The 26,684-nt window shown below is 37.6% G+C and overlaps 1 protein-coding gene across 1 annotated transcript in view; it reads right to left on the reverse strand.

Annotated features, from left to right (window-relative positions):
- LOC141948630 (neural-cadherin-like) overlaps positions 1-26,684 on the reverse strand; it is a 66,812-nt gene that overhangs the window by 20,734 nt on the left and 19,394 nt on the right. The window contains exons 4-19 of the mRNA XM_074881340.1: positions 23,454-23,658; positions 21,752-21,863; positions 20,234-20,483; positions 17,246-17,388; positions 13,921-14,093; positions 12,762-12,930; positions 11,825-11,995; positions 10,715-10,887; positions 9,505-9,672; positions 8,657-8,906; positions 8,422-8,549; positions 7,361-7,547; positions 6,492-6,635; positions 4,768-5,051; positions 2,623-4,237; positions 797-890 (exon numbers count right to left, since the gene is read on the reverse strand). Of these exons, the coding sequence (XP_074737441.1) occupies positions 797-890; positions 2,623-4,237; positions 4,768-5,051; positions 6,492-6,635; positions 7,361-7,547; positions 8,422-8,549; positions 8,657-8,906; positions 9,505-9,672; positions 10,715-10,887; positions 11,825-11,995; positions 12,762-12,930; positions 13,921-14,093; positions 17,246-17,388; positions 20,234-20,483; positions 21,752-21,863; positions 23,454-23,658 (4,266 nt within the window). The remainder of the gene's footprint in view (positions 1-796; positions 891-2,622; positions 4,238-4,767; positions 5,052-6,491; positions 6,636-7,360; positions 7,548-8,421; positions 8,550-8,656; positions 8,907-9,504; positions 9,673-10,714; positions 10,888-11,824; positions 11,996-12,761; positions 12,931-13,920; positions 14,094-17,245; positions 17,389-20,233; positions 20,484-21,751; positions 21,864-23,453; positions 23,659-26,684) is intronic.

Below are 26,684 nucleotides of genomic sequence, written 5' to 3' on the forward strand. Positions count from 1 at the left end.
TCTCTGATATCATCTTCATTTACCACCACCTCAAAGGGACAGTAATCAGTAATTACGGAAATATTCCATGATCACTATTACAGAACAGTAACCTGTTAATATGGAAACAGGCCCGGGGGCTGCTGACAGACAGAAAGTCAGTCCTTAATTTTGGACTACATAAAGCTTTTAAAGTCTTATGCACAGCAAAGACAAATACATTCATTTTCACATCCATTTTCTGTATTTCAAACATCATACAATTATGTTATATGCCATCTCACTTTATGATATGAGCAAATAATGTATAAGTAGGAATTAAGGATCCAATTCAACATTTCAATTAACAGAAAAAAACCACTAATCTGAGTCATGGCTTTCACATGCAGTTATGAATTCAGTCATCCAAGGAGATCACCAAATTCCCTTCCACTTTTGATGAAATGATTCCATTCTGCCCTTTTAAATTTGGGATTTGTATTCCATCAATTCTACCATTTGAGAGCAAGTATTAAAAACTCTGCCTATGTTTAAATTGGATCTTACAGAATGCACATTTTTAAATAATGATGACATCTGACTAAAAAGCAATATCATAGTGAGATCCTGCATTCTGTTGGAAAAAATATTTCATGCATTAATTTCTTAATACCTAGTTACCCAAGTAAAAAAGAAGAGCAGCACTCAGAAGGTACATTCCTTAATACACTCAATAATCCTGGCTTTATGCACATCCTGAACACAGAGAAATACGTGGTGAGTAAAATAATTACAGAAGCATAAATATTACTCATTTTGACACAAATACAATCCTCACTTGAGCAGTTTTCCTTCAGAAAGAAATGTTTTATTGTCCCAGTCATCTTGATCTGGTGCAAACACTTCCCCAAGCACTGTTGTTGACCATTTTCCTGTTGAGATAAATTATAATAAATCCACATTTAATTTTTGCTTTTCAGTGCACTTTATATTCTGCTGCATTCATTACCACATTTATTATTTTCAGACCCCTGCTCAGTTTGGTGATGGTTATGATCCAAGATTCTTAAAATAATCCATAGCCTGTCATATGATTTCTGCCATTTCTGGAACTGTGAGTATACTATGGATGTCACATGAAAGAAGAAAAGCTGAAAACAACACAAAACAATGACATAATGATACATAAATACAACTCTATATAAAATTCTAAAATCACATCAGGAGTTAATCCCCAAATGTTTCATTGCTACTCTATTATTTCAAACGGCACACAAGTGGAATCCAGCAAAAGAGGGAGAGCATCATGTGGGGTGCAGCTGAGAGAGAAGGAAGTGACTGAGAAAAGGAAACGGGCAAGAAGCCACCAAGCTGTGCCAGTTCTTGGCCCTTTTTTCAGGCCCCTGTGGGCTGTCACAGAAGTGGGACATCCAAGCAGCTGTTCCAAAATAGCAAAAGGAGCAACTCCAGGGAAGGAGACCTTTGAATTCCACAGTCAAGATCCAGCAACATATGAAATTTTTAAGGTTCAAACCTGGAGTCAATCCACCCTAGAAACTTAATTCTCTCTATAGTAGGATCTGGTCACACCTTTTTCTAATTTAGGCATACTGAATTCAGCAAAAATAACTCATTGCAAAAGTACCTTCTGTGGATTAATTTTCTCTAATATTTATCAGAAATTCTACCATTGCAATGATAATTGCAATAAACTGCATAATAAACTATACTTAATAAGGGCCACCAGGACTAGTTTAAGGTTAAGTTTTACATGCAATTTCAGGAAAAAACACAGTAATAGAAATTCAAGACAAATTTAAGAAAATATTATTAAACTGTTCATCCTCTGCTAAACCACTCTGATGAGAAAATATAAAGCACTCACTTAATGGATGCATTTGCTTTGCTCTCTCCCACTACAACGTTAAACCTCGTGGTACTGTGGCTGCTATCACAGAGCAGCTCTCCTGCTAGTATTTGTTGAACTATGTACTGTGCACCACTCAAGAACGCATCCAGAACAGCGTCCTTTTTTTTTTTTCTCAGTTCAAAGACTACATCTTCTGGGAAGCAGTCACTTATTGCACCCCAAAGATTATTTTTCCCTAAAAAAAGCATTGACACAGCTTTCTCTTGGATCCTTTCTTGTCAGCAGAAAATCTCCCCCCAAAAGATATCTAATCTTCTCAGCCGTACAGTGGCTGTCACAGCAGAGGTGGGACTGGTCTACAATTTCTGGGTAGGGCTCATCTATTAACCTCTGTTTCTCTAAGTTGCTCCACTTCTGCCATTCTCATCTCCAGATCTCTCAGCGTCAGATATTTTCTGAATCATGTGTGCACATACAAAAACCTTTCCTCCATGTAGGTGAAAACTAGTGAATGGAAACCAGATTTTATTGGTTTATAAAAATACTGCTTTTTCTGCAAGTGCAATATATACTTATTTGCAGCTAACAGTTCTTTGGTAAATGATCTTTTACACACTAGGGTCTGAGCTTTGCAAATATACTTTACTCATTCCACTTGGTAGTTTACAGAATTAGAGTTTCAGTTTTGAAATATGTTAACCATTTAAAAAATAAATTAAGAACTGCAAGAGAAAAACTATGTGTAAAACTGTGCTATATTTACCAATCTGATATAATGTCCAGATAGCACTTACCTTTATAACTGTACACATAGACTTCCTTATGGCCAGATTCGTGGCAGTTGTCATTTTCATCACCAATTGTTATAGTTAGGGTGTTTGTAGAGCTCATAGCTGGAATCCCACTATCTGTTATAACTACTGGCAGATGAAACACCTTCTGCTTTTCTCTGTCAAAGGACCTCAGAGCAGTTACAGTTGCTGTGTTATTTCTGTTGTCAGTAAGAGAAAAATCCAAAGAATTCTGATAATCTGGTGGTAATGAAAATGTAAAGGGTGGCCCATTTCCTTCACTGTCCGGATCAAATGCATGAAGCAGTTTTGATGTATGGTTCATATACACTATTTCAGGCCTCAACGTATTTTCCCAAACTATAGGCATGTACGGTGCCTCAAACCTTGGTCCATTGTCATTAACATCAAGCAAGTTAATCAAAACCGTAACGCTTCCAGTGCGGGCAGGTGTCCCTTGATCTGAAGCTTGTACAATTAAACTGTATATTTGAATGACTTCACAATCCAGTGTATTTGCCACAATCACATAACCATGTTGGTCAACTGCAAACTGTCTCATAGGATCCGAATCTGACTTTATAGAATATATAATGTTTCCATTCAAACCAGAATCCTTGTCTGTGGCTCTCACTGTGGTTACTGTAGTACCTACAGGCATGTTTTCAAAGAAGGGGCTTGTCTGAATAAACTGAGAAAGGAAAACTGGGCTGTGGTCATTAGAGTCTTCAACGTCAATCAGGCACACTGCAATACTAGAAAAATCAAGATCTTCCACTGTAATTGTAAGATTAAACTGCCTTTCACGTGCATTCTCAAAATCCAATTTTTTTTTCAGTCGAATAGTGGCACATTGCCATTCCTTGTCATTCTCAATATAAAACTTCTGCTCTGGGTCTCCCCCAATGATACTGAATATTAAGTCAGCATTTTCCCCAACATCTGCATCTGTAGCACACACTCGCAGAACTTCTGAGTCGATGGCATTGTTTTCAGGAACTGTTGCCTGCCACATCTCTTTTGTGAATTTAGGTACATGATCATTGACGTCTGCAATCCAGATAGTGGCAGTGCCAGTTCCTGTTAGCCCTCCCCCATCTCTTGCTTCAACAGTAAGAAAATACTTGTCGGTCCTTTCTCTGTCTAGCATTCCCCCCGCTACATGGATCGTGCCAGTATTGGGATTGATATCAAACATGTCAGTACCAAACTCATTTTTTACATTCTCTGTTATCATGTAAATCAGGACAGCGTTAAGACCTACATTTGGATCATCACGATCAACTGCACCCATTTCCATGACTAATGTGCCTGCAGGAGAATTTTCAAAGACGCTCCCATTGCAATCATCAGGCATGCACATGAACATGGGTGCATTGTCATTTATATCCCACATGTTAATAACTACATCAGCAAATCCCGTAAGTCCTTCTCCACCTTCATCAGTAGCCAATACAACAAATCTCCACAGTGCTCTCTCTTCCCGATCCAGCATCTTGTGTGAGTAAATGCTGCCTGTTTTCTCATCTATTGTGAAAATATCAGCTGCACCATGCCCATGCAATGAGTATCTCAAATCTCCTTCATCCACATTACTATCAGGATCATTGGCCATAACCTACAAAAGTTTTGAAAACAAACATACAGAAGTTATAAAATATGCAAGGACTGCATTATATTCTATATGCTGCTACAGTCTAAAGGAGTCCAAGTAAAAGCATATGACATACTATTAATATGTGCATGCCAGATGAATGGCAAATAAAAGGTGGCTGAGGGTCAATTCAGAGTAGATAAATACGCTTTGCACCACAATAACAATGTAGATACTCTAATACTAAGATAATATTTTATTTTTTCATATTTGTAGAGATAATTTAACTATACTATTAATATGCTATTTAATACTTTAAAATGTTAATGATTTGCTTTTTACAATCACAAATGATCCATCCTGTTTATTGTACTTAATATCTTTGTAATTATTTTTCCATAAAAATCCATTTCTCTTCATCCACTGACAAAAAAACCTCAGTAAAACTAAATTTCATTAATATATGTGTGCTGGATTATTATTAACATACCTGTATCAGAGTAATCTGTGCTCTTTCATTGACATACTATAATCTCTGAAATGGGGTACACTACCTGAAGTACAAAGACTGGTAACCCATCCAGCTCCTCAATTATACTTCCATAGTATTCATTGATAGAGAAAACGGGAGTCTCATCATTTTTATTCATGACATTGATGATGATAACTGCATAATCTTCCCATTTCCCATCAGAGGCCAACAAGTCAATCTCATACATTTTTGTTTCTTCATAATCCAGTGGTTGGGCAATAAAAATGGCTCCTACTTCTGGTTCTACATCAAGTACTCCTCCTGTGTTTCCAGCTGTTATCTGATACCGTAATTTAGCATTTGCTCCTGTCAATTAGCAACAGTGACAGAAAACACACATTTCTTGAAGTAGATTAAAACATCGGATGTTAAGATGAAGTACAAGTCACTCAATAACTGATTTTGGTATCATAGTTTTGTGGTCTTTTAAAACATGCAGCTATGTCAGACCACTTAGCAGCATTTTCAATTCTGGTATGTCCAACTACAATTTGTGTCTAATTATAAAATGTCTCTTTGCAATGAAGTATTAATTGTGCTTTTACTTATGATCCCTTGAATTCACTGAAGGAAGGCTATGGGACAAATTCATCTTTGCTAACATCCAGCATGTAAGAATGAGTTATCATAAAATACTTCATACCATAGAACCATTTTGCACTCGTATTCATTTATGCATAGACTTTACCAACAAACAGGATAATTATGTATCAAGCCAGAGGAGACAGTCCTAACAGAACTTCCGAAAACTTCAGATGCAGTACCAATTTGCTGATGGTTTTAGGTCAAGTAAAGACTTTTAGCCTTTCTGCAAGCTCTACCTTCACATTACCATTCCTCTCTTCTTCCCTTCTTTCATAGCTACATGTTTAATCATTTGCTTTATTAAGAGGACAGAAATGAAGTGCTGTATATCCATCACATCAGGTCCCCTGATCCAACACTATAGAGTAGATTTACAAGCAGCCTAAGTAGTAAACTGAAATTTCCCTGAGTTGATAAATCCTTCTTCAGTACAACTTAGCCACATTTGCCTCAACCTCCTTGAGTGGGTGAGGAATCAAATGCAGCCAGGATGTACTTGCACTTCACAGACATGCTGACAGAACAGTCCTTTGGGACTTGTGCAACAAAAAAAGAGTATGGTTTCACCATACAGTAAAGTCAAATTAGTAGTGGACCATGGCCAGAAGATGGAAGTCTGTACTGTTCCCTCTCTGATTTATGAGCACTGGTTATGTACTTATTTTTACATAACTGATGGCTGAATTCCTGACTGATAGCAATATAGCTAAGACTCATCATATGCATTTAGGAAGTCCAGTTTCACATATGTGAATGTGTAACAAAAAAAATAAAGAACAATACAACCATACTGTCCACAGAGAAAGCAAATGAATCTCACTGAAATCAAGTCTGATTCATTCTAGTTAACCAGGACATTTTTATTGGCACTCATTTGTAAGAAAATGATATGATCTATAATAAATTTGTATTTGCTGGCACAGAAACTATTCCCCATCATCCCACATTAATGCATTGCCTTCCGAAATAAGTTATTTGACTTATGCCTCACTGCTCCATTATGAACTAATGTTCATGCCTGATCAGTTCACACTCAGAGAAGTTTTAAAATCTAGAGACAAAAAGATATCTTCCTTTCTAACACCACTAAATATGTCTTGGTGTACTGAAATTAACTCATTAATATTTTAGACACAGCTATGGGGAATTCCAATACTTTACCTTCATCTTCGTCATTAGCACTGACTGTAATGATAGTCGAGCCCACATCCTGGTCTTCATCCACATTTACTTCATAGACACTCTGAGTGAAGACAGGCTTGTTATCATTCACATCACTGATAAAAATGTGCACGTAGGCCGTGTCTAGAGAGAGAAGAAACAAGAGATTCAAATACTCATCTGTGCCACTTCTGTCAGCTACAATTCCTTAAACTGTCTAGCTGCACACTAAATGAAGACAAATATGCAGACAATACAGAAACAAACCCTTAGGGTTGTGGACAATATATATACCAACATTACCCAAAAGCACTTGGATATCAAATGAATGTCGCATCCAATTTGTTTAAATAGATAATATGTGAATAACTGATGCCTAATACGGCAACTGTACAGTTTTTAGTCATAACTTTTTGTCCTGAAGCCACAAAAGCCAAATTTTAAGTCTTTATTTAAGCACAGCCGTCAACTGAGAATGAGATTTTCTATCCTGAACTTCCCTACTTCATAATTACTTTTGAATGAACACAGTACCATATGCAGTGCTCTGAGAAACACCTGCACTACCCAAATATCTGCATGCTACGGATAATGGGTGTATCTTCACTAGCTAGGAAACACTCTCTAAACTCTAACTATGAAGCCCTAGTTTTCTTTTAATTTCAGAACACAAAACTTGCCTGATCATCATATAAAATATCTCTGACATGACTGTTGCACAAAGGAAAAAGAAAACCAAAACAATAAACACTCTTTCACAAGTACACTTGAAAAGAAGGAAATTAACATCTAATCTTGCGTTTCCGAGATTCTGTTTTCAAAGACCAACCCAGGTAAAATCATGCTTGCAACAGACATCCATCTCTTACCAGAGTTTGGTTTCCCATGTTTTCCGGGTTGAGCTGACTCAGAGCCATCTACCGACTTGACTTCTAGAAGAAAGGACCCCTTCTTCTCTCTATCAAACACTGAGGCAGTGTAAATTGAGCCTGTCTGTGAGTCCAAGTGAAAGTATGTGTAGTCTCTGCCACTGTCATGTAACAGGGAGTAAGTTATCTAAAGGATTAAAAAGAAGTTGTTAATCTATGCTTTACTTCTGTTGAACAGTTCACAACTAAATAAGTACTTAAAAGACAGGAAGAACAGTCTTGTGTTTAAGAACTTGACCAGGGTCAAGAAAGCTGGGTAAAACTGCCAGCTTGAGCAATCTACTTTAAAGTCAATTAACTTCCTCGCATGTTGACTGATGATCTGTAAATGGAAACAAATTTGTGTTGTCTAATCAGTTCCTGAGTTCACTAGGTCACATTTGCACAGTGCTTGTGCAACAGCACTCAAACTCAGCTAAAGATCCCAGGTACTAATGCAACAGCCACACGTGAGATGAATTTGAACTTGCTATCATGGACCATGGTCTAGTCTCTATTATAGATATGTTTGTGCACTTGACTTCAGCTTGCACTGTTGTTCTTAGGATATGCCTACTTTCAATTTTTAAAATCAGTAACGAATACCTCCACTTTTGGTGTTAACTTGACAAATTTTGTAAGGATTCAGTTTTCTGCACCCCCAATGATTTACAACACACAGAAGCTTTTAACACATTTTTTCTTCCATTAATTTATCCAATCACATTTTAGGTCTGTGTATACCTTTTCAAAGCAGAGCATTCTATAGCAAGTTTTTCACCTGAATTACAGACTGTGTAAATATTTCTTCTTTGTTTTGCATCTCACACCTACTAGTTTTAGTTGCATTTTTCACATGCAAGACAGAGAAACATGTAATTAACTACTTTATTTCATCTCATGTTTCGCTATTAGTCATCCCTTTTCTAGGGTTGAAGACTTCTAGCCCGTTTAGCCATTGTTCATATAGAAGTTATTCCCATATCTTTCATCACAGAAGATGTAGGTCCCTGCTTGCTTACCTCACCATTCTGACCAACGTCAAGGTCGGTGGCAGAGACCTGAATGACAAATGTGCCAAGACCAGCTCCCTCTGTTACCGAGGTTTCATAAACAGATGAAGCGAAGAATGGGATATTGTCATTGACATCTAAAACATCAAAAAGAGTGCATAAAGAGAAAACTATAAAACTTTAAAGAAAAAGAGAAAAAAAAGTACTATGATTATACTATAACATCACTGAACAGCTTACACACCTGTTACATTAATATAGACTGTAGTGAATGCTGCCAGAGGAACCGCAGCAACATTCTGTGCTCGAACCCTCAGCAGAAAGTTCTTTGTTGTTTCATAATCTAGTGGCTCAGCTACCAGGATTGAAGCAGAACCATCATGTCTGTTTGGAGTCAGGTAGAAACGAACTGGCATGTTGGTCTCTCGAACAAGTCCCTCTTCTAGGTTATAAGTCACATGGGGATCACCAAGAGGAGAAGTTGCTTTGATTGTCTGCACAGTTCAAAAAGTTTGAGTAATCAACACTTTCGTAAGTACAGCAACATTTCTATAAGCTTTTGTGTATTGACTCTCCCAGATCTTCACCTCTCAACTGAAAACACTAGGACAAGTATTTCCTGATACCAAATCTTAATCCTGCCTGATACCTCTCCAGGCCACAAACAGCTGCAGCCAAAGGCTATCAGTCATTACATGTTTGGTTACTCATGCTTTTATCCTAAAAATATGTGTTTTGGAGTTGCTTCATAAAGCTCTTCCAATTATTCATAACGAGCAATCACACTGAACAACTCTAAGTACTGTTAAGCCCAATAATCACCTCAGATAACACAGCAGCATTCAAAAAACTGGATCACCTATAGTGTTGTCCAAATGGGAAGGAAATTAAATAGTGGTTGCACGCATATAAATTAGAGCAAAAATGCTGGTTACTATTAGCATTTCTGAAAGAAAACTGATAGCAGGTTATTGGTCCCTACAATACACAAAACTATTATAAAAGCTCACTATATTTAAGCACATAAGCAATGTTCAGTTACTTTACAGCCTTAGAGCTATGGACAGGCAAACAAGTCTGTCCCAACCTTACCAAAACTGATGTATCTCGTGTAGTGTTCTCTGGAATAACAACTTCATAGCTTTCTCTTTCCCACTGCGGAGGCTGGTTTTTTGCACTGGTAACAGTTACCGCAAGTTCAACTTTACTGCTCCTATTACCTCCATCTGTAGCAATAATCTCTCGAATTATAGATGACCTCTGAACAATAAAAAAGGTTTCATTAGAGAGGGTTTTGATCAGGGCTCCAATGAGCTTTTTTTTCCCCCCCAAAATAAATGAATACATAATATTAAAGGCACACTTTAGAAAACCACACAGAAGGAAGATATCCACAACTGCAGAATACTGAGCTCAGAATATGAAGTAGGTGCAAGGTTGCTGAAAATGTTGATATTTTCTTGTTGGAAAATGTTGCTATTTGTCTCAATAAACCTTAGCAGATTTCACACAAAGCTTAAAACAAAACAAAAAAACCCCACTTCGTGTTGTAAAAAACCCTGAGTTCTTAAGCTTACCTATCAACAGTTCTTGTTATTAGGGCTGTAGGGTTCTTGGATTTGATAAAGAAAATATATTAAAAGGATACATCTTCACCAAAGTTTTGTGTGTCAGTTACTTCGAAGTTAATAGATACTTTTAGTATCGAAATTTATGTATTTGACATCTACAACAATATTTTCACTTCAACACAAATTACTTTACAATTCTGAAAATATCAGACTCCTTATCCAAAAATGGCTGAAACTAATTTTAGATAACTAAATTTTAGATAACTCCATGCAACAGTTTTGTTATGCCTTCACCTTCCTGAGGGATAGCTATGCTTAGTCCACCATGACTAACATGTATCAAGTTGGGAATCTGTATCAGAAGCAAAATTTCACACTCTTTCTCATCCAGGTTTGCCTGTTAACACAGTGAAGTTCTTGTTCCCCTGATTACAGTCTCAGCCCTCCAGTCCTTGGTATTAGAATGCCAGAGCTAATGAACTGGAAAGAACAATTTCTCAGAGGCAGCGCTGTCAGCTGCTACTTTCCAGCTGAAAGCAGGACTTGCTTATATGCAATTCACACTCAGTGAACTCATCAGCTAAAAGCCTCGGACTCATGCTTAATTTAAACATGATGTATTGAGCCTTTACTGTGAAGAGGTAACATGGATGTAAGGACAAACTCATGACCTCAGTCCCTCCTAAAATATATTGAGATAGCCAGCTTAAAAAGGAAAGCAAGCACCATACCTCAGATATGGGTTGGTTCACAAACACCCAGCCCATTGTAGGATTAATTTGTAAATAATTTGGTTCTTCACTTGCTATCAAATATGTAACGGCAGCATTTGAGCTGTAGTCATCATCATGGGCTGCAACACGAAGAAAGCTGGTCCCAACTCTTGTGTCCTCTCTCAGGACATCTAATGTAAGGAAAGGATATTTCAAACTGATCAGTAATTCACTAAAATACCATGAACATCTTACTAAGACATGAAGAAATACTAAAATAATAATGTATGGAAGCTGTAACTTTATATTCCTTGGAATGATGGCCATAAAAATCAAACTGAATATTCTAAAGAGCTGCTATAACTCCAGAGCTATGGATCACATTTGAACGTCATATTATCATACTCATAACCTGGAATCCTTATTTCTTATAAGACACTACTTTTTTTTTTTTTGGCTTGTATTTTCACTAGGTGACTAATTGCTCTGTATGAAATATACATAAATGGTATTTTAACTTATTGCATAAAACCAGAAAAAGAAAGATCACATTGTCAGAAACTACTTTCTAGGATTTGTGTAAAACTGAGAATTTCAGTCTTCATTTTTTTATGAATATTATACATGCCTCTAGGTGTTTATCCATAAACAGGATGGGGTTTTTGAAGAACCAAGAAGTAAAGGTAAAACAACAATGAGGAATGATGAAATTCAAATGGGAGAAGTAGGTAATCAAAAGTTATGACAAAAATCTATTAATCAGAAAACAAAGGATACAGTTAGTGCTCAGTGCTGCCCACTCACATGCTTATTACAACTTTCACATCTCTGTGTAGTACCACAGACACTTGGTATACTCAGGTAAGGAAAGATACTGACATGGCTATTGTTTCAAGGAATTTTCTCATAACGACACTCGGGAAGGCCTACAAGCCAAGACTGTACTTGTTACACTGCACACTACACAGAATAACAATTCTGCAATTAATTAAGGTAAGTGCATCTCTGGCTGCAATCGCTTAGCTGGTCACAAGATCTACTGCCAGGGAAGACAAAATCCAAAAATCTTAGACATCAGATAAGCTCACACTCAGGGTACCGAAACTCTATCCAATGACTCTCAATTACATTCATAGTGGGTGTTTTCAAATCTGGGATCATTGTCATTTTGGTCCAGGATGATAATATTTATCTGACATATTCCAATGAGTGGTTCCGCTGCCTGATCTGTTGCTGTGACAGTGATAGGATATTCCCTCTGTTTTTCTCGATCAAATACCTGAACAGTTGTCAGAAGTCCTGAAAACAAATTAAATACCAGAGAGTTAAAATGCTATGCATTTAACAAAATTCTACATTTAGATCTTTATTTGTCTGTCAATACATTGAGATACAATGCAATAGGTTAAATACACCTATAATGTGAACTTCAGGTTCAAGGATCCAATCACAAGATTTAACAAATTTCAACAGCTTAAATTCTACTGTGCAGAAAGACACAAGCTTCATACACACTTACATCTACACACAATTGGACTTAAATTTAGAAAATGGAGATGAGTACCAAACTAATTTTAAGAGATTGAGTTTCTAAAAAAATATTTCTTTCGAAGAGCAATTAAGTATAAGGTAAAGGCATGTTTCCTGTTTTTTATCCTCCAAAAGTTCAGCCTGAACTTAGTTTTGGCTTTCCAAGACTTAGTCTCTTTGCTGTTTGTAAGACTCCAGGCATTTGGATAAATCATTTATATGCCATTAGTAATGTTGAAAGATAACGTACATTTAAAATATGGTGGGGTTCTTTACATCTAGTTACAAAAACACACAAGTTATTTCACACAGCAGAATTTCCATATTTCAGGGAAAACATCAGTTCTAGTTCAGTATTGGACATGTATGAAACTAAAAGGAGAGCATTAGTTCATGCAGGTAATATAGTTTATATTTTGTCTGCTATCAAAAAACTCGATGAAAAAGCACAAGTCTGATTTTATTTAAGCTTTTTTTCCATCAGTGTAACAAAGTGGTTTCTATATGCCAGTATCAGTTCTGATATTCTCTTTACCTGTCTCAGGATGAATACTAAATGCGGGTAGGACATCACCTCTGTGCATCAAGCCATATTTCACTATGCCATTGGCTCCTTCATCAGCATCAGTGGCTTCAACCTGCAGTACAACTGTCCCTGAAGGCTGGTTTTCCAATACAGAAGCATGTTCCCGATAATACTGACACTAAGAGAGGGGCGGAAAAAAAAGAAAAATCAAGGACTTACCATGCCATTTGATTTAAAGATATACTAGAGGGGAGAAAAAAGAAAAAAGATTTAGCTATATTTCCATTCACATGCATTGACGTTAATGTTTTATCTGTACCATGATTAATATACAGGATTCACTTTCTATTTTGCAGTTATACAAACAACACAGAAGATGAGGCCACTGAGCATCTCCAACTAATGCAAATATTTGGAGAAAAAGTTACAGTTGCATATACCTCCAAATGCAAATATTTTTCTACATTAGCAAAAGACATAAAAGAGGGCATACACTTGCCCAAACCACAGAATCACTTTGGTCAAAAAGCAATTTCTACCCAAAGTAACTTTGCCAAGGACAGATTACTGAGACTTTCCAAGACTGACATGAATAATCACTGACTTTTCAAAATATGCAACATTGCCCATCAGCATCAAATTTGAAATTTTTCGACAGCAGATCTTTAATATGAATTAACATTCTGAAAACATATTCAAGCATTTGTTTTTTACAGTACTTTACAAATTAAGCTAAAACACTTTCATTCTTCTCTTTCACCAGTTCCAGACATACAATCATCAGAAGCAGCCTATGTAATTTAGAAAGGTATTTTGGAACAAGTTCACTGCACGGATAGCTACACCTGTCGAGTCCTCCTCACAGATGTCACACAGAACCTCCAAAAGTTATTCACTCAACCTTATCTTCTAAAATGCCAGCAATGAGATGTGGTTCAGGGAAGAGACAGTGCTCACAGGGGCTGTTCTGCCACAAGAGAAGAACAAACCCTGTAAGTCTTAGGAGAGGGATGGAAGAGATGGGGAAGACAGTAGCATCAGGACTCAAAGAGAGACAAAAGTGGACCACTTCTTGAAGAGCTCATCTGCTGTATCACTTGCAGTGACAACACAGTCTTAAACATTCACCACACATTCTAATACAAATGACCAAGCCTCACATATTTACCTTCTGAAAGACAGGTTTGTTATTGTTGACATCATCAATTTTCACAACAACCTGGGCAGTACTTGTAAGAGAATGGGGCCCTCCTGAGGAGTTATCATCAGTAGCTGTGACATTAAGTACATATTCTGTCCCCTGCAACTCAGGAAACGGACTTGAACGAAGTCTAACTAGCCCTGTAAAAACAACAATAGGATGTGGGGTTTTATGTTTTTACCATTAACCAATTACTGTTATTCTTCTTACTAGTAAGCACACCAACAAACCATTCTGGTTTACTCATTTATCAATAAACCACAAAGCTGCTGGAGTTTCATTTAACTATGGTATTTTTACTGCAGTCCAATATAAAAACAAAATTCAGACAGCATGACAGGTTTGTTTGTCTGCAGGTATGTCTACAGAGCTAAATGAGACAACAAGTACAATTCAGCTGCCCTGCACATACTAGCTTTAGCCCATCTGCTGCATAAAAAAACCCAAACAAAACAAATAATCCAGAGAAACATTATGGCAGGCTTCTGCTTAACCTGCACCAGCCCCACCAGCGAGCCTGGCTATGTTCCTGTATCATTATCACAATGAAGCATGTGTCACCATGTCTGCTGCTGTAGCTACGAATGCTAGGTCAGCTGAAGCTAGTTCCAGGTTTACCTTCCTGTGGCACATTCATAGCAGCATCCTCAGAAACCTCTATTTTGCTACTCTCCCAAGTCACCCAAATGATACACCCTGCTGAATGGGACATAAAGGCACTGTCAGAGAAAGAAGTATGACAGATTTGCTACAAAAGCAAAAGAGACTCCAGCTGAGACCATGCAGTAAGAAGCTGTCATTCTTTTGCTCCATCATCCATCAGTCACCTCTGTTATTCATCAGGCATAATAGCAATTGTCATTACAACAGAGTATTGTCACAGCATCAATGTCACTCAATTTGCCTGCAAACGTATTGTTTTAGCTGCAGCACTTATTTTTGACACATCCTCGCTTACCTTGACATTTCTGTGACAAGGGGATACAGACTATTCCCCTGACATCATTTCTGAAAAGAAACTGCTGCAAGCCACTGTTTAAACCTTTATTGGTTTATCAAGCAACAAAAGCCCAAAAGTATTGTGAAAAAAAAATGCTAATGTTTCTAAAATTTTCAGAGACTATAAATATTAATTGGTAAAAAAGTATATAAGAACACATATATGATTATCTATGTTAAAACTATGGAGCTAATCCTAAGAGATGTTATCAACCAGATGTTAAGATTTTTTGAGCACTTACAATAAATATTTTCAGAAGCATCAGATATACTACCCCTGTGGCAACCAGACACTTTTAAAACTATCATTCCTCTTTAGGTATCAAAGTACCTTTAGAACTTTAACTCTTGGAACCTACAATTCTATTTTTAAGTCAGAAAGGATAAAAGGAACTCTCAATAAATTCAGGATCATGCTTCAACACTTGCAAGCTACCTGCTGACCATATTTTTGGCAACATTTCAGAATCTAACATTAATACTGCAAAAACATGATTTCCACTGAAATTAAAATTTCGTGCTCAGCAATCTCTATCAAATAAAGAGAAGGAATAACTTAGGGCAGCTTACTCCTTCCTATATATTCAACGCTTATGCTTTGAGAAATTGAAGTTCAGATTTTGATTACAATTCAAAACAGGTTAAATATAAAGTAGTTTAACTGAAGTTAATTAAATTACTTTAATCTTTCAATGCGATTTCAATTTGGTTGCCTCTTCCTGTCTCAAAACACCCTCTTTTGTTTTTTCAAGCAATAAACATCAAATAAACCCTGGTAATTTAAAGGGATATGCCAGCCTACTCAGATGATGTGTGTTTATGCTTTTTTTTAATGAGGACACTGATGTTGTGGGATTTTTTCCTTTGGGGTTTTAAAAATATGTGACTACTGAAAATAATTTTAAAAGATGTAAAAACCAGTATTTCAGAACAAATGACTTGAACTGCAAAGTATTCTCCACACATTTTTCATTCTCATGTATGCAGTATTCTTGGCTAAATCACCATTGCTCATGTGAATGATTTTGTCCTTAAATGAAAATATACTTACTTAGTTCATATTTTATATACTTTTGCCTTCACTAAAATAAAACAGTGGTAGTCTCATTCTGCCTACAGATGCATCATTTTGTGTCACTACAACACAAGTAGACTCAGATAAGAAGTGTTTGTTCACACATGCGTAATCAGGACATAGACATAAGCATGGGAAAAAAAAGCCTTATCTAAAAACCCAAATGCCCACTTTAAACCAGTTAAAACTGAGTTATTGAAAAAGTTGCTCAAAGAAAACTACTCCAGTCAGAACTGTCATCCTATTGGTTTTTTCACCTCACATGGCTATTTGATTACTAATAGCATCTTTGGCTAATCACAGCAGATGAATGTCAAGCTTTGAGTGCACCAACAGGCCTTGCAAACTCTTCTTCCTGTTCCCTGGGTTTGGCTGCCCATGTTCAAGGCCAGCTCTGACAGGATGCAGCTGGCTAACCTTGGATCAGACAGTCAGTTGTCACAAGCCTTGTCTGTGGCCTTTACCCCATGTCTTGGGAGCTGTGCTTAACCTCAGGTCCTTTCCCGAGCCCCCCCCACCCCCGCCCCCGCAGCGTGTGCTGTACCTGGCCGTGCATCTTGCTGACCCTGACACTGCCTTGGCTGACTTGGCTTCCTACCTTGACCCGAGACCTGCCCCATCACTGCGTGTTTCTCTGGAGACCGCTGGACTGTTGGATGAACCACATTTATATCATGGGACCTGCTCTGCTCTTCTTGCTCAAGATGGCGGTCTGTGGCTGTGAGGTCCTTGCCCCTGTCTGCCTTGCTGTCACCCTTGACTCCCATTTCACCTTACCCTGCAGAGTAGCCTTTTCTTGCTGCAACTCTGAACCTAGTTTCCTAAATTGAGTGTTATTCAAATCCCTGTTTGACATTTTGGAATGTCACACTTACTGTTATCAATACTAATGTTCTCTATTAAGTTACTTTCTATTAAGTTACCTGTTATCTATAATAATGCTCTCTATTAAGTTACTGCCTGAAAGCAAACACTGAACAAGTAAGACAGGTCAATTATACAAAGCTTTTAGGAAACCTATATGGGGTTTTTTAACATTATAAGAAAGTCTAGAACAATTGCATCTTTTTCCTGCACTTTTTAAAATTAGGTTAGTGTTAGCTTCAAAAGTAGCCTATGCTATTCAGTTTTCATAACTGCTACCTAATGAAGACCAAATTCAAGCTGCATCAGAATCAAGATTATGACTGCAGCAGCAAAAAGATAATATATTACTACCTTTCTTAGGGTCAATAACAAAGTTTCCTTTTTGATTCCCAGACAGAATATCATATGTCACACCATCTCCATCAGGATCAACAGCATTAACTGTAGCAATCAGTGTGTTTGGGCCTGCATCTTCAGAAACAAAACTCCTGTAGCTGTTAGAAGGAATTATGACAACACAATTATAAATTTAGACAGGAAATAATATATATAGCAGTTTTACAACACCTACTGACTACCTGTACAAAGGGTACTGCAGAGATTTGTAATTTATTAATACAATTACACTGATAAGATTCTTTGCTAACCAGTGAAATAGTAGGTACTAATGATCTATCCAACCATTCATGTCTTTCTGTTGTTACCTCCTATGGATTTTCATTGCAGACTTTCAGCAGCATTGAAGCTCTGAAGCTTAGCTTTGCAAGAAGTCTTGGGCTAAATGCAGAATTCACTTTTTTTTTTTTTAAATTTAAAAAAATTACTTTCATGATTCAAAGATCAAAGCAAACATTTGGTAAGTTAAAGCATTGCTTGTTACAGCACAGTTTCTGACACAAGCTGTAAAAATGCTTTCAGCGTAATCTTTGCAACAGCATGAGAATCAGATGTGGAGGATGTGTGTACAATGTCAGTTTTACAAAAACTCATCTCAAGTCCAGTCACATTACTGACATTGTAAGCTCTTAAGAGGCATTATATCAGCCTAAGCTTAACACTCTCTGGAATAGAAAAGCCTCCTGCTTTAGCAAAGTCCCAAATATTTATTATATCTGACCAGATTGAGCATAGGCCAGACTAAGCATACTACAGACCAGTCCACAGTACTTATGCCAAAACTCAGCCGTAAGAATGAGCTACAGCTGGTTGTATGCAACAATATAGATAAAATACATAGGTACCACTGGGTTCAGAGTGCTTATGGACCCACTCTTCGTATGCTGAGAATAGGAAAAAATTCAAAGAAAGAAAATGGATGCACAGAAAACCTCTCCCTTTGCTTTTGCTGTCTAGATATGTGGGGTTTCATCAAAACCTTCATGGAGACAGCTTTTTTTCTTCCCCCAATTTAATATGCAACGAAGTAAATTATTCTGGTTTAGCTCATTCACAACCCTCAGGACATTATCTTAACTCTGCATCTGGAAAGCAAATGAACAGTAAATCTGATAATTTTGAACATGAAATATAGGGACAGAAGAGTTCAAGTCATCACATGAGGTCTCTTAAGAAGGAGAAAGTAAAAACTGACAAAACGAAACAGAGTGGTAGCCTTAAGCATTTCATAACTGAGATACAGAATAACTGTGATGAAAGAAAGCTCATGGCAAGGAATCCTAAAGTTTATACTGGACTGTAAATCTATTTAAACAAAGGGCTAGATGGACAACATCATCGTCTTGATTTGTATTAGCCTGTCACAGAGCATAACATTAATTGCAAACTAGTCTCTCAACAGGACCTAATTTATGGGTGTTCATGATGAAGCAATTTCACAGAAAACTTCAACTTAGTTCTGTCTGAAATTCAGCTCTGGGTTCAAGATTTTTTTCGTAACTGGAAAGATAAAGCAAAATCAAAGCCTGGTTAACTTAGTTAAACAAAAACTTGAGATAATCTGAATTCCAGAAGCCAAATTCCAATGCCAATCTACACATTGTTTCCCCGCAGTTGCATAGGGAACAGAAGGGCTTCTTGTGAATTTTTAATAGTTTAAAATAATGTTCATTTTAATCATATTCTTCAGTAAACTTTAAATATAAGACCTGGCAGGGTTGGGTTTTTTTAAAACTATGTTTTCTGCTTCCAATTTGTTAGAGATGTTTACAACATCTTTAATACTATCACTCATTTCTGATTTTAAAAAAATAGAAACAGATACAAGACTAACAGATACTGATAAATATTCAATGACCCTGAATATTAAAACAAATAAATAAATGAAAAGTAGGCATCGTCTGAAGAGTGAGAAACTGAATCTGGTTTAGTATTTGAAAATACATAGCAATCTAACAAGAATTTACAAAAGATCAGCTTTTCCAAGCCGTATCTCCTAAGCAATGTTTAGGAAAGAAAGGAAGGCTGAAGCTTTTGAAACCAGGTTACCTTTACATGAAATAAGGACTGTCAGAAAGCTTTGATGTTTTGTTCAGCTAGACCACAAGCTTAGCATCACTGAAATCTCTGCCTGGGTTTTGTTCTGAGCAACTTCTACTTTTAAGAGTAGAAGGCTGATGCAGAAACTGACTGGGAATTTCATTACTAAGCCTCTAACACAAATGCAAGTTTATAGCACTTTTGACACTGCTTCAGACACTTCTGAGCCCTAAGTATGGAAAAAAAATGCTTACTGACGCTTTAGAAGAAAAAAAACCCATAGAGATTGTAGGGCATGGGACTAAGTGAAATTAAGTGACCTCTGCATATTGACATTTCTCTTGTGGGTTTTATAATTCAGTGGTCATTTAGGATTCTGACATCTAAGCATTTCTCTTTAACAATTAGAAACCGGGGATGTGGACTTTGACTCTGTCTAAGCTTAAATTCCCTAATTAAAAGGCAAAATTCCACCACATACTCTGGATGGGGACTGAGGAAAACTGAGTTACCTGCTTTTTGTGCTTGATTTCCTTTGGTGGTGGAGTGGTCCTCTTGAAATGTACAATTACTGCACCACCTCTTTCAGTACACGTTGGAAAAAACATAAGTGCAAGATCTGTCACAAGAGAGTGTCTGCGAACTACCCCTATCTACATATGTAAGTCCTACTATACATTGAAAGTATGCCTAAACTTTAAGAATGAAACTTAAAGCTTTTTTTTTTTTACTGTTAGTAACAAAGTCTCAGAGTCAAAAGATCATACCACATTTGTCAGTCAAATTCTCAGATTTGATTGAACTGAAGCCAGTTACCATCCTGTAATGATCAGCCTTCCAACAAAAATTAAAAAAGCAACGGTAAAAGACAAAAATAACAGAGTTTTAAGAATGTGTATTTACATTGTCTGGGAAAACTCAGGTGCTTCATCATTGACATTTGAAACATGCACTCTAACAGTTGCTGTCCCAGTCTTTGGCTCCTCCCCTTTATCTACAGCCATAATTATGAACTCATAAAGATGGTTAGGTCGCTCATAGTCCAACTGTCTTGCTGGAAAAATAGTACCGTGAGAAGTAATACTAAAGTCTTGACTCAAAGTGTAATATAGTATTTCAGCATTCTCTTTTGAATCGCAGTCAGTGGCTGTCACTATTAAAAGAGAAGAGAAAAACATTGTGTAGATCAAAGTTTGTGAATTGGAATGTTAAGTACTTTAACAAGAGACTTAGGTGTAGTATAAGACTGTAACAGCATTTGCCTTTACCTGTGGTGCTTGAAATAATTTATAAAACTGTGCTATCCCCTGTGCCTTTTATTGAACTAACCCTTACTTGAAAATAAGTTGTTTAACCAAAAAAAAAAAAAAATAGTTAAGTCCATGGTTGAATTCAGCTTCCAGACCTTGCCTTTGCCTGCTGGATTTAAAGAGCCCTGGACTACCAAGAACATATTCCCATAGAGACGTGTATTCTCATGTCCATCAGATCTATACTGCTGACTTAAAATCACTCAGATCATACTCTGTGTGATTAAAGATGAAATATTTACATATATTATTCAATTGATGCAAGTTAAATTGATGTGTTTGTCAGGTCCTACCCATAATCTAGAAAACCTATGCTAAAAGCACAGTTACCAGAAGAGTACAGGACAAATCAGTAAGAGGTTATAAAATCCTATTTACTGGGGAACAGCAATTTTCCTGTAGTCTAATTTCCTTTTTCCCCTCACAATTTATAAAAAGTTTATGTAAGGGTTAAAGACTCATATAAGGCCCTTCACAGCTGTTCAGTTCACATAAATTTGTTTTATTGCCAGGACCTGCTGATTTTTTTATAAACATTTGCAATGTAAGATTTTTGCAGTTTACATAATCAAAATTTACATAATTTACAGAGCATCATCATTTAAAGCTTATGTTATCGGTTACATCAGGAAGAAGCAAAGTCTTCTAAAGTGTCCCAAAAAAAATCACATACAACAATTAAATCGTGCAAGCGGCTTTTAACGCAAAAGAGCAGTATTCCCTACAGCAAGTCCACACAGGACTCCTAAAGATGGGCAGAGAAGGTGAGCTGATGTGTCTACAATTTCTGATCCAACATCACTCTCTTCCTTTAAAAAAAGAAATTTTGCAAGATTGCTACTATAAGCCTGTTGCTATAATACCAACCACAACTGAAGTCCTGTGACCCCAAAACCCTACAAAAAATTGTTTCCTTTGTCCTCTGTCCACCAAAATTGTTTGGGCTTTGTCAGTAGTAAATAATTATGATTCAATCCTACAAGGTGCCATTTGCCTTCAGAGAGTTGCAACTACCCATGCTGGGGCAGGTAATTTTTTCTTCTGAACTGAATTCTAATTAGTGGGAGGAGAACTTATACTGAATATAACAAATCGTTTTAGAAGTACTAACCTTGTAGAAGCGCAGTTGTCATAGTAACTGTTTCAGGAACACCAACTTTGCTGTAAATCAACTGATGAAATTCGGGGGCACAATCATTCACGTCTGTGATTACAACCAAAACCTGAATGGAAAAAGGGGTAACGTTAAACAGCAAAGTGAATTGAGGCAATAACTTCACTGCTCTAGAAATACCAGAGGAAAGAATTTCCAAAAAACGTCCTTGAGGTCTTCAGAAGCTATAGCACATAGGATGTGCCATTTTCCTTAGATTGCTCTTTTCCTGCTGAGAACCGTTGAAATATTAGATTCCAAAATACCAAGAACTGCCAAGCCCTAGTCCCCTACAGCAACATTTTCCACTCACCCTTCACCTCTGTTGATTATTTCCTATTACTACTTTAAAGGAAAACGGACCACCTGCTTCCCAAGTATCCTTTTTCCATTATCTTATCTTCTAAGACTTCTGTGACTTCTAACACTAAAAATTCTACTGCCAAGCATATTACATTTTAGCAGTATAAATCTCCGAGACCAAATTCAGAATTCAATTACAGCAGAGTAAATCAGATCTAAATTGAACTGATTATGTTAAAACAAGTAAGAAATACAATTCTGCTTCTAACATCTTTAAAAATATTTTCTTATTCCTATGTCAAATATGAGCCCACAGTTGCATTGTTTACAATCCAAACAGTAAGGTGTGTGTTAAATTAGACTTTATGGCACTTCATACTGCTACACTGCAGACTGTCTGAAGTTGGTTGAGGTATTCTGCCTCACAGTGCAACAGGTAGACGTATACTCCATCTTCCCCTACACAGGTTCATATAAACTGTGGGTTGCTCTCTCATAACTACTGATGTTGTATCAGTGTAAAACAGGTACAAATTAAACTACATTTAGGCTTAACATATTTGTAAAACCATCTCATAATCCTCTTTCAAGTCATATCCTACCACTCTTCATCTTGCAGTACATAAAAGGGTCAGTAGAAATTATCAGTCTCTGGTGTGCTACAGCCACGGTTTGTTGCACTGACATACTGTTTCAATGTCTCTCTGTGTCCTCACACTTGTTTCTAATAATTCTGCCTCCTGTTCCCTCTATAGCATACATCTTCTTTCCTGCAGCAGGAATAAACTGTTATATTGCATGCATTTCCTAGCTCAGTGAATCCTTGAATTCAAACAACTGTAATAACTATATTTAGAACTATTTTTGCTGTCAAACAGCTTTCTAAAACACCATGAACCATCATCTTCTAATACCTCTGAGTTTTTATTACTTGTTCTCTTTACAAGTTCACTTCATGTTCTTGGTACAAAACATACCATTTTCTGTTCTGCCTTTGTTTTAAATTGGAATAATCTCAAAAATACATCATACTTTATGAAGGTTTAGAGTAAGACAAAACCTCACATCTGGCTTGGCTGCATCCACTTCCATATCTTCCCAGTTGAGGCCTAGGACCTATGACAGCATGGTTTATTCATCCCTAAGAAATAGCCTTTTCAGCATCTGCAAGAGTGTACTCTAAGAGTACCTAAAGCAGCCCTCAATATCTACCCATAAACAGAAAGACTTTTAAAATGGACACTAGAATAGACAGCATGAGCTGGGGAAATGTAAGCCCCTAGTGAATCTAGACAGAAATCTGGAAATGCTGAAAGAAAATGGAAATACATACACACTGCCAGAAGTGAACACCTACCTCAGCTGCACTACTGAATTGTTCCTCATTTTCCTCTGCTCTGACCAAAAGAAGATACTGGTGCTGGTCACTCTCATAATCCACACTTCGAGTTAAACTGATATCTCCTGTTGTACGATCAATATTGAATAGACCACTAGGATTAATTAGTAAACTGTAGCTCAGGGATTTCTTTTGATAGGATACAGCAGTGACTGTAAGAAAGCTGCATTTACAAAAAAAAAAAAAAAAAGAAAAGAAAAAAAAAAAGGACTTTTAAGCCCATAATACAACATACTGAAAAAATAACAAAAATTATGCATATCAGAAATGATGGTGCAATCCTGTAGGTCTGATCAGAGCAATATTCACTGAAGTCAGTGATGGCTGTACCTAAACATTTTGTTATAGAGTAGTTCTATCATCTTGAGGTTAAACAGATAAAGATAGGATTCTTGAAAGCAGAACACAGTAAGAATTAAAAACACAGGAACAAGAGGATTTCATTTTTGCTGCAACTGAATTTGCCTACTCTAACTTTTTTCTATGGCAGGAAACTAAAAGATAAAGCAAGATGCAAAAGATTAATAACAGCATGGTAAGTTTGCTGCTGCAGTCATACCATCCTAAAGTTTCAACAGGTAACTGCAAAAGGATAAAAGCCAGTCACTAAAGGTGAGCATGTTACAGGTTATACAGGACATGCGTTTTTAGCTCTTGTCTGGCACTATCTTCCACTGAAGTCCAATGTGTTTAAAGTCTTCAAGCAGGAAAAACACTTACAGTATGAAGTAAAAGAAGAAATTAAGGGTTTAAAACAGAATACTAATTCCTCAAGTGTTTGTTGCCTTATCATGCATGTTTCTTAGGAAGAAGAATTCTGTCTCCCAGGAGAACCCACCAACATGTACGATCCACGGACAACAACAATCAAAAAGACAAAACTCAGTTTGTCCAAACACTTCTTTCCCGGTTGTATTTCATTGGTGCTGTCTTCTCACTTCCCTCAGGCGCACTGCTGAAACACGGGAAAAGGTCGCTGTAGGTCATCATCTCACTTTAGTTTTTTTCTGTCTTTTCCTGTGATGTGGTCTCACAGTCAGTTTCAGTCAGCACATTTTCCTGACAATGGGAATTACTCTGCCCTCCTTCTAACTCCCTATGCTGGCTGCATGTTCACACCACCTCTCCTCTTCTGTCAGCACCACAAATCACAAGGCCATGCTGTGAGCACGTTTAACAACCCAACTGAAAACTTTTTTTTTCTTTTTTTGGCTTTGTCTTTCATTGGGTCAGTCTGCCCATGTGTGTTGGGCTTGTGTATAGTGCGGTTTTGGTAGTGGGGGAAAGGGCTACAGTGGTGGCCCCTGTGAGAAGCTTCTCAAAGCTCCCCCGACTCCAAGTCAGACCTGCCTCTGGTCAGGGCTGAGATAACTAGTGACGGTGGCCACACCTCTGTGATAACAAATTTAATACAGGGAACCTGGGAGGAGGAGTGGGAGTTGTAAGGAGGATTTGTGAGGAGGACACCTATGCAAACACTGAGGTCAGCAGAAGAAAGGAGGAGGAAGGGAGTGGGGAGGTGTGCCAGTGCACCCCCCTGCAGCCCATGGTGAGAGGGCAGGGCCAACCCCCTGTCACCCACGGAGGTCACTGGTGGAGCAGATATCCACCTGCAGCCTGTGGAGGACCCCACACCAGAGCTATTGGCTGCACCCAAAGAAGGCCAGAACTCTGTGGGAAGAAGCCCCCACTGTTGTAGTTCGGCACTGGGAGGACTGAAACACACAGGAGGGACCCGCACTAGAGCGGCACGGGAACGGCTGCAGCCCATGGGAAGGACTCACATTGGAGAAAGTTTGTGGAGGACTGTCTCCCGTGAGAGGGAAACCACACTGGAGCAGGGGAAGAATGTGAGGAGTTCCACCTCCACCCCCCAGGAGGAAGAAGGGGCAGGACTGACTGCACCCCCCAGTCCCAGCCCCCTGCACCACTGGGGGAAGGAGGTGGAGAAATCGGGAGCAAAGCTGAGCCCGGGAAGAAAGGGAGGGGTGGAGGGAAAAGGGTTTTTAAGATGTGGTAATGCTTCTCACTGTCCTACTCTGTTAAGTGTTGCTGCTGTTAGTGTCTGAATTAAATTTATGTTCTTTTTCTTCCCCTAAGCAGTCTGTCTTCTGCCTGTGACCAAAATGGGTGAGTCACCCCTCCCTGTCCTTATCTCGATTCCCAAGCCTTTTGCTTTATTTTCTCCTTCCCAGTCCTGAGGGGGAAGAGGTGTGGAAGAAGTGGTGCTCAGTTTCCCTCTGAGCTCAAACCATAACACCATGCAGCTAGCAAATTAGCACTAGTGGCAGACCAAAGGAAGAGAATGTTTTGGTAACACTCTTCTGCTCAGCTGCAGTCTTACATCAGCCTACAACCGTGAAATCCTAAACCCAGAAATCCACTGCATGACCTCTGTTTTCCTGCATACTTGTGTATTGGTCCAATTTAAATATCAGAACTTGAAGATTCTACATGGATTTTCATGACTATTTCCAGTCAACGTGCAACAGGAAACCACTTTCACTGGGCGCATTGTGTATATTCAAACCTCTTCTGACATAATAATAACAATCACATTAAATACTTCATTTCTTTTGGATATTACCAAGTAATGTGACAAACTGACTAATCCACTATCATCTTAGGTACGCAAACCTATTTTTAAATAGTGATAAAAAGTAGTTCTAAAGAATTTCATTATTTTATATCCTAAACATTATTGAATGCAAGATGGTAGGTACCTGTTAGGTATTGCAGCATTTCACAGTTCTTGCAATTCTTTTATGCCTGTGCTGTTTAAGTTTATTGCAGTTTTAAAGAAAAACTTTGTTATCTACTATTAACAGTTGCTTTTTTTTTTTTTTAATCTTAACACACCTTGGTTATTTAGACACTGTAAAACTGAATGTTGTAGACTGAACAGTAAAATACAACACCACAGATAATATCATATGAGTAACAGTTGAATGGCCACACAAGGAAGACATTTACTGGACAAAAGTATTCTCGACTCAACTGAAAGAGGAAATGTTTGCCAAAGAACAAAACAGTTTGGGAAAGACGAAACAGAGTATTCAGCTGGACCTACGTTACTAACATTTTCTGTGATGTTTAGATCCACATGGTTAGACAATGGATAGAAAAATAAAATGACAAGTTTTGTGGCATCTTTGTTTTTGCTCAGTATGTCACCGTGATGAAGGCAGA

The sequence above is a fragment of the Strix uralensis genome, chromosome 12, assembly GCF_047716275.1.
Source record: "Strix uralensis isolate ZFMK-TIS-50842 chromosome 12, bStrUra1, whole genome shotgun sequence".
Lineage (NCBI taxonomy): Eukaryota > Metazoa > Chordata > Aves > Strigiformes > Strigidae > Strix > Strix uralensis.